We start from the raw sequence: 16,784 nt of genomic DNA on the forward strand, positions 1-16,784 counted from the left end.
TCGACTACACACACTACTGCTTACACATTATACCCAATGGCATAGACATGCAAACAGGTGTGGGGTGGGTCACTTCACTTTCTTAGTAAAGAATCCCACACTACATCTTGGTGTTGATGTTTCGTGGCACTGACTGTCTGCTACCCCACAGGGGCAGAGAGAAGAGACAGCCCAGTCCTTCACGCCAGTCGGAGGCTGGACCTTGCTTCACACCCATTTGTTTTCCACAAAGATAGATTTTTTCATCTTGCTTATTTTTCTGGTCTTCAAAGGCTACAAAAATAAACTACACTTCATTATAAAGTCTTATGCACAGGACAAAGTCACACATGTTCTTTGGTCAAGCCTGACTTTAAGAGTTTTGCTAGTTCATTCTTACAGTGACTTTTAAAATATTTTGGTTCAGCTTATTAAGCCTAAATATTATTTTTTTCTCTCTATGAAGTCTTTGATGGTAAATGAATTCTTTCTCCTAGAAGTGACACCTTGAAAAATACAGAATAAAAGTATAAAAGATTGGACAAAAATAATGAGATAATCAGAAAGGGATGCTTGCCTTTAACTAAATGTTAGAATGATATAATATTACCTAAGTTAAACAGAAAGTGTACCTTAAGCAACTTCCAAAACTCTAGAATCAACAGAGACATCTTGTTGCCTGGACAGTCACCCAAACTTTCATTAGTAATGTTGAAGCAACCAACTTTGGCTAAGGCCTAGAGTAACTGACAGACCATTTTCAGAGGCAGAGTCTGGCTGCCCAGACTGCCAAATAACCACACAGAAACTGTATTAATTAAATCACTGCTTGGCCCATGAACTCTAGCTTCTTATTGGCTAACTCTTACATTTTAATTTAACCCATTTCTGCTAATCTGTGTATCATTACATGGTTGTGATTTACCGGCAAGGTTCTGGCTTTTCTGTTCCTGGCAGTGGTTACATGGCGTCTCTTGACTCTCTTTTTTCTCCCAGCATTCAGTTTAGTTTTCCCTGCCTATCTCTGTTCTGCCCTGCTATAGACCCACAAAGCGGTTTCTTTATTAATCAATGGCAATCACAGCATACAGAGGGGAATCCCACATAGCATTAGCCAAACTAGTTTGCCATAGAAACATGGTGGTATTGGTGCATGCCTTTAATTTCAGCACTAGAAAGGAATATAAGGTGGGAGGAGAGAGCTCTCAGGCACAGTCTCATTCTGAGGATTCCTGGAAGCTAGATCACCATTTCAGTCTGAGGTAGAGAGGTAGGAGCCGAAGCTGACTGCTTTTCTGTTCTTCAGGTTGAACCCAATATGTGTCTCTGGCTACACACATGCACGCACATTTCTGTGCAAGGAATCTTGTACTCTGAAAGCATTCAAATTGCCTTTTTGTTCACATGTGTATATGTGTGTGTGTGCTGTGCATGCATGTATATATACACATTCGAATGAACATAGAATCAAGGGAGAATGCATGTGGGGATTGTAGGCTGACATGGAGTCTTAATTATTCTCTCTCTTCGTCATTGAGGCAACGTCGCTCAGGTGAAGCCAGAGCTCACTGATACAGCTAGTCTATGTAGCATGCTTGCTCTGGGGAGTTCATTTTTGTTTCTGAGCATGGGAACTTCAGGTGGGCCACTCCACCCACCTGCAATTTACATGGGTGCGGGGGCTCTGGAGTCAGATCCTCAGGCTTGCAAGGCAAGTGCTTTATCTCTTGAGCCATCTCCTTAGCCTCCAATCCTGCATTCTTAATTTGAAACACACATGAAACACACACACACACACACACACACACACACACACACACACTCCCTGCTAAGTGCTAGCAGGTTAATTATATATTAACTCTCTGCAAAGGGGAAGAACATAGTTTTCAAGCATTAAATATGCTCACTAGAACTCAGAGGATCCTTGCCCCTCAATCCCTTGCTCGTTGTCTCCTACTGTTCCTAACTAACAACACATAAGAATTTGGTTCTGATTTGAAGAGAAGGAGTGGATTTCTGCTTCTTACATTATTTGGAAGTTGCATCACTCCTGTAATGGTCTTATATTTCCAACCTTGCTAATTATTCAGTTCATCAAAGCACATGCACTTTAGCATATTGCACCCTTCTAAACTACATGGCAGACGGAACACTTGGCATAAGGAGCCCTTATAGGCATTGGCTAAACACACGCCAGCCTTTTAATGCCTTATTTGATCTCATTTACTTGGTCTGACTTTTCACTTCATCCTGAAAGTAAACTAAACTGAGATTATATAGCATGGCATCTTATTTTGTCCTGGGCCATATTAAAATGGCATTTATTTGTTTACAGCGTTTTAATACTAGCGGTTTTTAGTTGGCATTCACATGAGGCATATTTTAAATGTGAAACTCAGCATACGTAGCTTACATGGTTATGGTTAAAATTTGTAAGCATGAGTGTTGTAAAAGTAAATATGGCTTTATGCAGTATAATAATGTAATATGTTGTAATTTATATACCCATAATTGGAAAGGAAGTAAGGAATGATTAATTTATTACTCTAAAGTGATTACATTGAGCAAATCATTGCTCTGGTTTCTTTAGTTAGTATGCAGTGTCTAGCGTGCTTTGGTTAATGCTAGCAGGCATTTAAAACCACTTCCTTCCAAGAATGTAGATAGTCTATCTCTAGGTTGTAAAATATTTAATTTTCTAAAAAAAACCACAGTCCCTCATTAACTCATATTCTCATTAAATAAATGACCTTTTAATGGTTACAGGCAGCTTAATTTAATGTACCCAAAATTATTAATTACTTTGAAATGATGATTGTGAATATTTACATATTCTCTAAAATAACAATCATTATTATAAGAAATACTCAAATAAAGTTAAAAAGACAGAAGGAATAAATTAGGATAACTTTGACTTCAGTAGAAATTACAACTTACTCTGTTTGAAACATTGAACCGTGATATTATTTTTAGTGGACCATACCTGAATATGTTTCTCCCCCTATCCACTCTATGTAGTATGGCTAGCAATTAAAAAAAGAAAGCCTTGTAAGCTAAGTGGAGTCTTCATCTGCAGTTGTGATCCAAGTTTGTAGTAATGCGCTTTCCTTTAGAATTTAAAGGAGGGTGTGTACATGTGCATCTGAGTTTGCATGTGTGCATATACACGTGCATGTGTGTGTGTGTGCGTGTGTGTGCACATGTGTGTGATATTTGGTATTTTACCTGCGAAAGCGGTTGCCAGCAATCTGCCCCCAAATCAGAAGATTGACTGTGACAGGGTGGGTTTGCAAGTGTGTCATGAAGTTTAGGAATCAGAAGAGGAGAGCAGAGAGGACAGAGAATTAGGAGGGAAGGTGGCTGTCGGGAGCAGGGGCTTCTGCAGAGATAATCCTTCTGCCAGAGGAGCTGTCTGGAGCTAGTTTGTGTTCCAGCCTCCTTTCCACTTATGGTTCGTACTGAGTTTAGAGTTAATTATTTTTACAAATCATTTCCCTTTTGCCCTCTTCATTCCAATTCAGTTGCTAAGTGACTGGAAGATAAAGTGACCTCTGAATATATTCTTCTCATTATATTGTTAGATTTTCCACATCATTTAAGGGATGGATTTGTTCGTGTAAGTTCATCACCTCTGTAGGATGCAAGTTGACATTTCACCTAATTAATAGTCCCTACTGCCCTTGCTATTCTGAGGATGCATAATTAAAGCAATAATATACTTGTTCAGTGGAATTAAGATTTAATTTTGCCTTTTAATCTAAATGCCTAAAATTTTATTTCTTTTTCTCACTTAAAGGTTATTATTATGTCCATCTGTGTTGTAATTAATGTTTTTATTTTTTTAAAGCTTTTTTTTCCTAAAAGAAGCCGTGGGAAGGACACACAGTTCGCACAAGCAGCACACAGACACACGGGATTCGAACTCGCGGACACGCACACGCACAATCGTCGGTGCCCTACACGATGAGCCACCACGCAGCTCGCTTAATTAATGTTTTTAAAATGCATTCTTGGGCAAGTAAGAAATTATTTAATGAAAAATTTGAACTTTTAGAACTTTAAGATAAACATTATACACACAATATGTTATTTAATAAGAATTCCTTATAGGCATTAATTTTAGCTTTTAAACTTTGAGTTATTTATTTTCACCCATGAGTCCCCACTACAGTGACTAACACAGAATGGATATGGATGAATATTTGTTGGATGTGTATTCATTACCGATTCAATGTGGTGGAATTAGGATGACTTTTTAAAATATGAAGTGAATGATATGAATGATGATATATAATAAATAATTTGAATAAAAATGATCTTGAGTCATCAATACTTTCTGGGTTTAGTCTTTGTGGTTGACAGTCAGGGGCTTCCATTTTTAGTGATGTAATGTGCTAATTGTTTATGTATGAGGCTGTGTCTATAAAGGAGATGTGTAGCTCACTATGAACAGACCACCATGCTTCAACGTTTACTAATGTAGCCTTTGACACTGACAAAACAGCAGCCTACGGAGTGGAAAAAGATTCTCACCAAGCCTACATCTAACAGAGGGCTAATCTCCAAAATATATAAAGAACTCAAGAAGCTAAACATCAAAATACCACATAATCTAATAAAAAATGGGGTATAGATTGCAACAAAGAATTTTCAACAGAAGAATTTCAAATGACTAAAAGACATTTAAAGAATTGCTCAACATCCTTAGTCATCAGGGAACTGCAAATCAAACTGACTCTGAGATACTATCTTAAATCTCTCAGAATGGCTAAGATCAAAAAACGCTAATGACAGCCTATGTTGGAGAGGATGTGGAGTAAGCACTCCTCCACTGCTGGTGGGAACGCAAACTTTGGAAACCAGTATAGTGGTTTCTCAGAAAATCAAGAATCAATCTACCTCAAAACCCAGTGACACCACTCTTGGGCATATACTCAAAGGATACTGAATCATACCACAAGGACACTTGTTCAACTACGTTCACAGCAGCATTATTTGTAATATTCAGAACCTAGAAACAACCTAGATGCCCCTCAACTAAAGAATGGATAAAGAAAATGCATAAAGAGGAATGGTACAGCTACACAGTGGAATATTACTCAGCTGTAAAAAACTATGACATCATGAAATTTGCAGGCAATTTTTAAATGAGTTTTTCATTTACAAATAATAGCAGCATGATATTTTCCTTTTACTTCTTTAAGACAGTATCTCACTTGTAGTCCCTATTGACTTTGAACTCACAGTCCTTTTGTGTGGTATTACAGACATCCATCACCATGTCTGCCTCACGGTAGGATGTTTTGATATATATTCACAATGTGGAATGGTTTAATTAAGCTAAGCAACACATAAATTAGCTAATTTACAGATAATTTTTGAAGCTGAAGTAGTTGAAATTTACTCATTATTTTTTAAAAATGCAGTACTTGTTATTGTCAAGTATATTTAGCATGTGATAAATCTCAAGAGCTAAAAAGGGTTACTGGCTGATATACTACTCTTGATTTTTGCAGAAATTAGATGTTGCTTACCTAAAACACTCATTGGAGGAAAGACTGCATTTTCAACACATGGTGCTGGGACAACCAGATATCTGCATGTAAATTAATGAAACAAGTCCTTATCATGTTACATAAAAATCTACTCTAAATGGACCAAGAACCTCAGTATAAGATCGAAAACTGAAACTGCTTAAGAAAACATTAGGGAGTACCCTTTAAGACAATGGTGTAGATAAAAGCTTCCTGAATTGACATGTCTGCTCAGGAAATAAAGCCAACGATTGACAGAAAGGACCACTATTACATTTAAAATAGAAGTCATCAAATCTGAGGATCAAGTTTTGTTAAAGCTTGAAACTGCATTTCCTTAATAATTAGGTTTGGTAAGGACTTTCTAGTATATGTGTTGATCATTTGTAGTTATTCAGCTGACAGTTTTCATGGCATTTGCTCATTTGTATGTTTTATATTTTTCTCTTTTGAGTCAGTGCTTCTCCAACTTCCTAATGCTGTGACCCTTCAATAACAGTTCCTCATGTTGTGATGACTACCAATCATAAAATTATTTTTGTTGCTGCTTCATAACTGTAATTTTGCTACTATTATGAATTCTATTGTAGATATCTGTGGTTTCTGATGGTCTTAGGTGACTCATATGAAAGTCGCAACTTACAGGTTGAGAACCACTGTAGTTCTTTAGATTCCAAGTACATTATTAGATCATAATATCTTAGAGTATGTGTAGTTCGGTTGATATTTTCTTTGATTCTGCTGGTTGTCTCTTCTGGGCAGCTTTTTTCCCTGTGAAGAAGCTTTTAAGTTTAATGTCATTGCATTAGTTTATTTTGCCTTATGTTTACTCTGCTTTTATGGTCATTCCCAAATTTATTGAGTCTATTTTTGTATTATAACATTGTATTGGGCAGGGGTCCAAATGAATTCTTCTGTGTGTGACTATTCAGTTTTTCCAACATCACTTATTGATGAGATTATTTAATATGCATTATTGGTACCTTTGTTAAAATCAATCAACTGAAAGTAATGCCAAGTTACTCATAAAGGTAAATCCATCAAATAGCAGCAGATTTCTCAGCAGAAACCCTAAAGGCCAAGAGAACTACAAATGAGGTATTTTAAGGTCAGAAAGAAAATACTTCTTACTCAAGATCCCTTTATCCCCCAGAAAAGCTGTCCTTTGGAACCAGAGGAGAGATGGGGGCTTGCTAAGTTAGCCCCAAACAGAAGTAATGTATGAACATTGAAATAGTAATGCAGATGATATCTATGGATTCCTAGGGAGTAGAATGGAAATGTACAATCATAAGAATTTAAGAAATAATGAACATACTAGAAAGAAATAAATATGTTAGAATTGGGGAACTATCAAATAACATCCCAGTAAAACAACAATCTTAAAAATGAAAGAGAGAAAAAGAAAGACAAGACTTTTCAAAACAAATGAAGCAACAAAAGCCTATCAAAATACCAGGAACTATCATATACTTTTAGTGCTCTAAATGTAAATGGCATTAAATTTCCAATTAAAAGACAAGGACTGGCTGATTAATTTGAAACAAACAACAAAAACAAATGGTTCAGCTCTTTTCTGTGTATACGAAACTCACATCACTGGCAAAGCCATACATGGATCAGAAGTAAAACTGAAATTATATTACAAGCAAATAAGATGTGAGTGTGGGCAAGTGCAACCACACTCACACCTGACAGTGCATTTTATGTTAATAAAAGAAATAATACATTAAGAATTTTTAATGACAAAAGTATATATACACCAACATTGGTGCAACCAAATGTCAAACATTAACGGCCATATGGGAACAAATAAGTTCAAATATAACAACAACGGGTATGGTAGTTTCAGTAAGAAAGGTTCCCATATGCTCATATATTTGAATGCTTTGTTATCAGGGAGTGACACTATTTTAAAGGATTAAAAGGATTAGGAGGTGTGGCTTTGTTGGAGGAACTGTATCACTGGGAATAGGCTTTGAGATTTCAAAAGCCCACACCAGAACAGGCGCTTTTCTTTTTGTATGATCAGGACATTGCTCTCAGCTACTGCTCCAGCACCTGCCTGCATGCTGTCATGATTCCTGCCAAAATGATAATGGGCTAAGTCTCTGGAACTATAAGCAAGTCCCCTATTAAGTGTTTTTTCTATTAATATTCATTTCCACAGCAATAAAAAAAGTGACTAAGATTGGGTAATTACTAAATTCTGTTCTTTATCCAGTGATTACAAGGATTTTTTTTACTTTTAATGAATTAATATATTGCATTGTTTTCTAGAGGCTTTCAATTTACACTGTTCTTACATATTGGAGAAACTTTTTTTTTTACCCTTTTTTAAACATATAATTTTCTTCTTAACCTCTATGTTCCTAAAAGGGATTGGGTTATAATTTTCTAATTTTATTCTGTCTTTGTTTGAAGAACAATCTCAAAAAGTCAGGAGGAGAATTTATTACTTTTTCATACTTTTATAACTAGATTGTATAAAAAGTAAGGGTTACTCTGACTTCTATATTATCAAATATTTCATGCTTGATTTATCTTTATTGGTGGCGAGGTGGGACAATATCTTACCATGATGGTAAAATTGTAATTTCCATCTGTAGTGTTATAATTCTCTTAACATCTGCTTTATATTTTAAAGCTATTCTGTCAGATGTATATATTTTCCCGGTCGCATTCTCTTTAATGACTGGCATTACCATTAATGTCACGTTTTTTCTTATATGCTATTTTGTCAGTAATAATACAGGACACAAACTGATTAAATTGTGTTTGCTATATGTGCTTCATATCTCAAAAATGCCTTCATTTTTCTTACAATTTAGTTGTGACAGCTTATAGTTTATTTTCTTTTATTCTATTTAATGTGATAGTGGCTGACTTTTATATTTCATTGATTTCACCTCCAGGTTTTACTGTCATAGTTTATGCTAACTTCCTATTGACGGTATCCCACTAGTTCTGTGCTAGCACAGGGAAGAGTGGTCCACAAGGGCTGTATCTCAGGCCGTCTCCTCACATACACACTTGGTGACTTTCCCTCGTGTACACCCTACGCCACCCTAGTGCTTTCTACTCAGGGAAAGGCAAACGGAAAGTGAACTCAGCGCGATTTCTTTGGTAGAGCTGAAGAAGGAACACAGGGACCAGTTAGAGGTGCCCAGAGGTCCTTGAACATGCTGTGTCTATACACAGAGAAGTCGTCTTCTCTAGGTCCTGCCTTTTCACATTAGGTCTCCACACCTCCCTTTCATATTTGCACACTGTTCACACCTATGTCTACTCTACTGCTGGTCTATTGTATTGCTGGGAGTATTTTGTTATATGAAGTACCTTGTTTTATGTCAGTCTCTTTCTTAGGTTTTAACCCTAAGGTTCAATTATCCTCTTTCAGGTGGCTGCAAATCAAATCATACTATAGTTCAAATCTAAAATTAAGATTTTCTCATACACACACCACACACAATTTCAGATTCTGTTCATCAAAATTAGAGTTTACTATATCATCTTGCTACATTGACAATATTTTAAGAAATGCTGTGGAAGATACAAACTTTGATAGCTATTACTTTAAAATACTTTCTGTACTTATGGTTAGAGCTTCATTCAGTTATTCTGGCCTTTATATTGAGGTGAACAGTATGCTTTTCGAATACTTTAAGTGAGGAATTGGAAAGCATTTTACCATGAAGTGTGAGGCTCCTTCTTCCCTGGGGATTATCAGTCTGTGATGGGCAAAGGAACCAAAGTGGGACCGAATTAGATGGTTGTGGATATGATGGAGATCACCCTCTGGGGGTGACTGCAGTGAGGCCACTCACTTTATCCCACAGGATCTGGGGACAAACCATAACTCACATCAAGTGGTCTGCTCCTATCATAGAGCTCCGTGAGTGGCAGCATGGCCCTATGAAAAGAGCCAGAGTGTGCTACTTCATTACCAAGTCATCCAAAGGGGAAGAGCATTTGCAGAGAACTATGTCAAGGGTCATCCTTGTGATAAGTCAGGCATCCAGACCTAGAGACATCCTCCAGATAAGAGCAGGTAGAAAGTAGGAAGCCTGGCAGGGAAGGGAGTCCTTCATGTTGCCTAGCTTGAAGAAAGCTGCCAGGCAATTGTAGACTGCAACCTCTGACGAGCAGGGCCTCCCAACACTGAAGCACAGGATAGTAAATATTTTAGGCTTTCCTTGCACGTGGTCTTTACTCAACTTTGTCATTTGGTGTGGGAACATCCACAGACAATATGAAGACTAAAGAATAGCTCAGTTCCAACAGAATTGTATTTGCAAATACAGTTGGTAAATTGAACTTGGGTGATGGACCCTATGTTCTATGTTGTAAGGAGGTCACTTGTTTGTTCCTGGCTGCTCAAACTCAGAATAACCACACAGAAACTATAGTATTTGCAATACTGTTTGGCCAATAGCTTAAGCGTATTTCTGGCTAACTCTTGTATCCTAAACTAACCCATCTCAATATTGCCATGTGGCTGTGGCTTACGGGCAAAGTTTCAGCATGTGTGCATCTGGCGACAGCTCCATGGCTTCTCTTTGACTCCGTCTTCTTTCTCCCAGTATTCAGCCTAGCTTTCCCTATATAGTTCTGATCTGCTCTGCCACAGGTTCAAAGGAATTCTCTATTAATCAATGGTAATCACAGCATACAAAGGGGAATCCCAAATCACCCCTACTTTGTTGAAATCAGTTCACAATAATATTTGATTTATACAAGGACTTAAAATACCTCATATTAAGCATACAGATACTTCTTAACAGAAAATTCAACTTAGTATCATTTTTTGTATCTTCCAAAATGGTAATTTACTTGTTTTAAAGTACACTCTTTTTCATTTGGCCTTTTGCATATAATAAAAGAACCTTTTTGAGTATGAGTGGACAAAGTGTTAGTGGTTTTGCTGTTTTTGTAATTCACAGGTCTCTTATATTTTTATAACCCACATGTATTTATAGCCTGTTAGTTTATAATAATCCTAACATGCAATGAATTTACTTGTAGAGCAGAAGTTTGCTATATATAAGTTCAACAGAATTGCTGGAATTTAAACATTTTACGGGGCCAATATTCTGTCTTATATCTCTATATGGTGCAGTGCAGGGACAAATCGTGCCCAGTAGTCTGTTTTGTATTTCTATATGGTACAGTACAGGGACAAATCACGCAACTGCCAGAACAATTAGTGTTTCTTTTCTTTTTCTTTCTTCCCCCCCTTTTTTTGCATTTATAAAGCTTTTTAAACCTCCATGGTTTGGATAGAATTTATTGTAGGAGGCTGCTTGTTTGTTTCCTGGCTGCTTAGCCTTGAAATAATCACACAGAAACCATATTATTTGCAATACTGTTTGGTCAATAGCTTAAGCATATTTTGGCTAATTCATATCTTAAATTAACCCATCTCCATTAATCTGTGCATTGCCATGGGGCTGTGGCTTACTAGGAAAAGTTCCGGCATCTGTCTCTCGTAGGGCTACATGGCTTCTCTCGGACACCACCTCCCTTCTCCCAGCATTCAGTTTAGTTTCCCCTGCCTAGCTCTGTTATGCCCTGCTCTGTTATAGACTCAAAGAAGTTTCTTTATTCATTAACCAAAAAAAGCAACACATAAAAAGAAGGACCTCCCACACAGATGTAAGCTATGAAAGCATAAAGTGTGCTATTATTTAAGGAAGGCATTGGACACCAGTTCAATCTACGAGATTCAGAAGTATCTCATTCTTACAGTTTGGCCAATAATGATCATTTGTATTGCACAATGGTGCCAAAGTTCTTTATCCTGGTGTCAAGAAATATTATTTCCAAACAAGTTTTTCATACATCACTAATATTATCATACTAAGTGTTCCTCTCCTGGAACAGTGGGGCCCTTCAGTGACTTATTCAGCCTTGGTCTGACATTTGGAGTCATTGTAACACAACAGGGAAGGACAGCAAGCTTGCTTTTCACAGAGAACACTCCATCATTAAAGATTTAGTCATGCTAGTTGTTTACTTCGGGTAGCATGCTGCAGGCTATCATTTTCCACATGTGCACTCTGGCAGCACAGAACCAGCTGTCCTGCAGGAGAGCATTTCTGAAGCCAGCCCCATGGAAACTTTTGGACGTCTACCTGGTCATTACCACAAACATTACTGAACCTCAACAGCCCTCCACTTGAAGAGATATTGGAAATGTTTTATGTATTTTTTAGATTTGTGCCAGAAAAGGATAGAGTTTGTTTGTGTATTTTTCATTTAGATCCCTTTCTATTCAATAAACATTTACCTGCCATCAGACAGACAGGAAGAGCAGTGTGGGTCCTGGGGCTGTGAGAAATACAATTAGTCATCTCCTTGGGGGAAGTCACAATCTGCTTGGCGCAGACACACGAGTAGTATTGACAGTCTTCCATACACTCGTGTCTGCGGAGTAGCAGAACACTGTGCCGAGACATACCAAAGGACTGGAAGAAAACGCTCCAGTTTGATGCGCACAGTGCAAAAGCAAAGGAATAAGATGAACATTTTTTTTGGGGGGAAAGTAATAAAATGAAATCAACATTTATATTAGCATCTAAAACATGCATACCTAAGAAGAAAAGAATTAAAGGTATGGAAATGTTATCCTTAAAATATATAAATCAGTATAAAATTTTTTCTTTGTGACTACATAATTTCTTTAAAATGCAATTGTAAACAAAGGCAACGAACAACAGTGTTTATAACAAAAGTAACTAAAATATCCTGATCGATTAGAGCAGGGATGAAAGTCACTGCTGGAAAGTTCAAAAGCTGTAAGTGAGGTATAATAATATTGTTTGAAGCTAAATTACTGTAAGTTAAAAATACAAACTGTAAATGCCAGAACAAGCAATAAACACAACTAATAAGATGTTCACCGTTGAACTGAAGGTATGAGACAGACTTTTCACGGGGAGAAACCACACACACACACACACACACACACACACACACACACACACACAAAACACACATACATACAGACAACACACACACACACAATCTTATTAACTGCAGATAGAACCCCATGATTAAACTAAGTAATTCATCTGTTGGGGTCCCGAACAGGAGCATGGATGAGGGCTTACCTACAGAAGCAGAATGACCCTGTAGCAGCTGCGCCACTGAAAAGCCCACAGCAACAGAGAGGGAACTCATGGACGGCGCAAGCGGGAAGGTTTCGTCAGGAAGCTCTCCAGGTCCCAGTGCTCTCGGTGGTGAGGCTGGCCTAAGTCTCCTTTCCCAATAGTTGCTCACTCTGCTATAAAGCTGAGGAGGTCTGGCCACAACCTTGCGAGCAGGGTTTCCACGTCTTCAGTCTCTAACCTTTGTTTACCTTCAGTATCACGAGCCCTTGAAGGGAATGTTTCAATTAGGAGGAAACACACACAAATAGAGATCCTCCAGACACGGACAACAGGTCAGGAGCGGCAGAAGGGTGAGGGCAAGTGAGAACTGTTTTCCTCCTCTGTACAGGCAAAGTCATAAGCAACACACAAGACACCCGGTCTCATACATTAGTGCGCCAATCTGTAGGATATAAGGTCGCGAAAAGAAAGTAGCCTGACGCATGGCAATGAGCGTCTGGGAAATGAACCAGTCAGAGTTGCATAACAAAGCAATGTTTAAGAATGAACTTTTTGTCGGTCCATACATATAAAGCACAAAGTATTTCTGAGAGGAGTTACAGAACAAAAATGAAACCATAGCTACATTAGAGTTACTAGTAAACCCCTCCCAGCTGCCGAGCTGTGTAGTTTCTCCATTTCCTATGTTAGACGTCTCAGGGGGTGTTTGAAGAGATTGGGGGAGCTGACAAGTGGGTACTTCAGTAGCTCATTTCATCCTACACTGAGTTCTACTTCTTCATTGTTCTGTCCATGGGTATCTTTTCCAAGTTTTAGTTTTTGTTACTTATTTTACTGTTGCAGAGATATTGGAGGGAACCCTTGTGTGTGTGTGTGTGTGTGCATGTGTGCGTGTTTATGTGTGTATGTGTATAAATTGAGAGGAAAACACACTAGCTTCTCTAGAATATGCATAAATATGGATTTGTTGGATTGTATATTGTGCATGACGTTAAGAAATAATTCTCTTTCTCCTGAATTCTTTTCCAATGGCATAGCTTTCAAAGTGCGCAAGCACAGCCTTCTGCTCAGCTCTCCCTGTAAAAACTGAAAAAATCTCGGGTTTTTCAGCTTCAGATCATTTATTCTTATCAAATATGATTTCACTGTGGTTTTAATTTATAATCATGTGTTTATGAGCAATTTTCTATGAAGTATTTTTAATTTGTTTAGTCCATTTTTTTTCTGCTGAGTTCTCTTGAGTTTGTTTTTTTAAAAAAATGTTCTATATAAATTCTAACTAAACTTTCTGTTGGCTGTGTGTTTTAAGTACTTTTCCAAATTTGTGGTCTACTTAAAAAAAACTCACTAGATATTTTCATAAGTAAACTTACTACACTGAATACTCTTTAGTAATAATTTCCTTAATGCTTTAGTATATCTGCATGTTATTTATATGTCTCCTACATTCAATTATATTTTCTTCTATAATATTTGCAACTTGTAGTATTTAAAATTTGACCCTTTCTGGGGTTTTTAACCTTCTCTGAACTTTTCTTCCATTTGACATAAGTTATATGTATATATATATGTATATATATATATACATACATATATATATATATATATAAACATATGTACAGAAGTTCTTAAGACTTCTAAGAATCTGAGCTATTACCCTGCTTGCAAGTTTCCAAGCTGGCCTTCCATCATTTCAGGGGTAATGGCAGATGACATAAGATTCACGGATCCAATACAAGCTCCTTGCTACTTACAACAATACCGTCAGCCAGAGGCTAGAGGATCAACATTCAGAACAGCTTCTTGGCCTCTGTTCCCACAGTGTAATGCAAGGCAGGTTGTTTCTATCATCACACACATGTTAGGCTGCATATTTCAGAGGAACATTAAGCTTAGGAGCCTCAAGTCCTTTATAGCAGATAGGAATAAAGTCTAAATCATATCCAAGGCTGTCTCTCATTTTTTATTATATTATAGACTGGTTGGATCTACTCTTTGATCTAAGAGGGAGGTGCTGTATATATCATCCAAGTATTTCTGCTGTATAACCTTCCTTGTGCCTGGAACAAAAACAGCCAGGGGTTCTGTTTGTAAAACATGCACAAATGTATCCCATACAGAACTGTCCTCCAATAGGAGTTGATTTCTTCCCACATGAGTGACCATTCATGATTCAACACAGTTTCTCGTCTCCCCAGATGTCTACAACATGGACCTTAATGTAACCTGGTATCCACATATGGAACTATCTTTTTCGAGGTTATTCTGTTAGTTTGATACTTAACTTGTATAATAATCTTATACTTTCATCTCTGCTACAATAGTTCTCTGTATCACACCCAAACACATGCCCAGACTGTTCTCTGTTCACTTTACTCCCCTTTGTAAAAGGCATTTTACTCTTCCTCATATGGAAGATAAATGTATATCAAAGTCCAATACCAAACATGACTCTAGCAGCTCAGACCTCGCTCTGGATTATTCTGCTTCCTCATGACATTGGTTTAAATGTTTTCTAGCAAGGCTTTTCCAGTTCCCGCCAATGTCCTGTCCCACTCCAGTGGACAGAAGCTTGTCTACTATACTCTGCTATTCTCTAGGCACCAGGAACCGGCCGGCAGTGAGAGCCAAGCCGCAGCTTTGACACATGGGCTTCTCTGTGTGTCCCTCTACATTAGCCTCTGCCCCTCACGATGTTTTTTGTTCTCGTCGAGAAGCTTAGCTATCTGTGCATCTTAAAATCTTTTATGTCTCTCATCTAACAGCTTGATTTCAGAGTGGTTTCCAGGAGACCTAATCAATCACATGCCAGAAATAGAAGTCTTACATCCATGCTTGGTTTTAAATCCTTTGATCTCACAGAATGTTGCCTTGCATGCAATGATGTTCAAAAATGTGTTTAATTAAATGAGTGAAGCTACCAGATTCTTCTGATGCTATATCATTACCAAGGAATTCAGGCTTTCATTTGGCATTGCCTTAACATTCCCCTTCTCTTGTGACCTTTCAAATTCACAGAAAATAGTATAATTAAATACTTTTAATTTCCACTGAGATCAAATAGATAATAATAGAGTGCCTGATTTTCTTTATTCTGTAGTCACATGTACTTAGTGAGTGATATTATTTTGGTATAATATCTTTATTTTTAATCTTTAATAAGTGAACTTCAAACTTGCTTTCCTCCAAAGCCTCATGTTTGAAATTTATCTGTATTTATGCACTAAATTCAAATCTAATGATTCCACATTTTTTATAGAACTATATTACACAGTTTAGTTCACTTTTGAGCATTCTGATAGTTTCCTGCCACTGAGATTACACACCCAAGAATAACAACTTAAAGGAGGCAGCATTTCAGCTCACAGTTTGAGAGGTGTCAGTCTACGAGAGAGGTTATGATGGCAGGGACTGTGTAGCGGACAGGGAGGCAGAAAATGTGAGGAAGTGAAGGACAGGGAAGAAGATACAGCTTTGAAAACCACAGCCACAGTGACTTCTCTCCTCAACTAGCCCCCACCTCCATGAGTGGAGACCCCCTTTAGCAGTCCCTATAGGGGACTTATCTATTTATTAGGTTTATACCATCATGGTCCAGTTACCTGAACACTGCTGTGTTAGAGGTCAAGTCTCCAGAATGCAAGTCTACGATGAACATACAGTTATAAACCATAATAAACTTTGAATTCTACAATAAGCTTCCATACATGTCTACTTGAGCATATGTTTGATATTCTTTCAACTAGATGCCAAGCATTGAAAGTGTTATTTCAAATTTTGTATGTAGCCTTAACTTATTAAGGATATCCAATTTATTATATCTAATATATATGATTATGATAACATTGATCATTAGACATTATAAAATATTTTACCATATTGCAGCATATAATATTTGTAATTTGTGGAAAGTACCTAGTATAGCTATGGGTAAGAATTGTGGTCCACACGTGCTGTTCATGATCTGCCTGTAACTCAGATGATTATAAAATCTATACTATTAGATAGTTAAAGGTTAGTGACTTGGAGACTCATCACCCAATTTTCTTTCCTGTAGGTATTTATGAGCCTCCATTTCCTATACTACTGCAGTGAACCAGCCTTGGACGTGAAAATCGCCTTTTGTCAGGTGTGTGTTCCTCACAGGTAAAACAAGGTA

At 37.4% G+C, this 16,784-nt stretch overlaps 1 protein-coding gene across 1 annotated transcript in view; it reads left to right on the forward strand.

Moving 5' to 3' along the window:
* Nucleotides 1-16,784, forward strand: part of Mapk10 (mitogen-activated protein kinase 10) — a 295,793-nt gene that overhangs the window by 143,584 nt on the left and 135,425 nt on the right. The window contains exon 4 of the mRNA XM_038328945.1: nucleotides 16,683-16,754. Within this exon, the coding sequence (XP_038184873.1) occupies nucleotides 16,689-16,754 (66 nt within the window). The 5' untranslated portion in view covers nucleotides 16,683-16,688. The remainder of the gene's footprint in view (nucleotides 1-16,682; nucleotides 16,755-16,784) is intronic.

The sequence above is a fragment of the Arvicola amphibius genome, chromosome 1 (assembly GCF_903992535.2).
Source record: "Arvicola amphibius chromosome 1, mArvAmp1.2, whole genome shotgun sequence".
In the NCBI taxonomy this organism is placed as follows: domain Eukaryota; kingdom Metazoa; phylum Chordata; class Mammalia; order Rodentia; family Cricetidae; genus Arvicola; species Arvicola amphibius.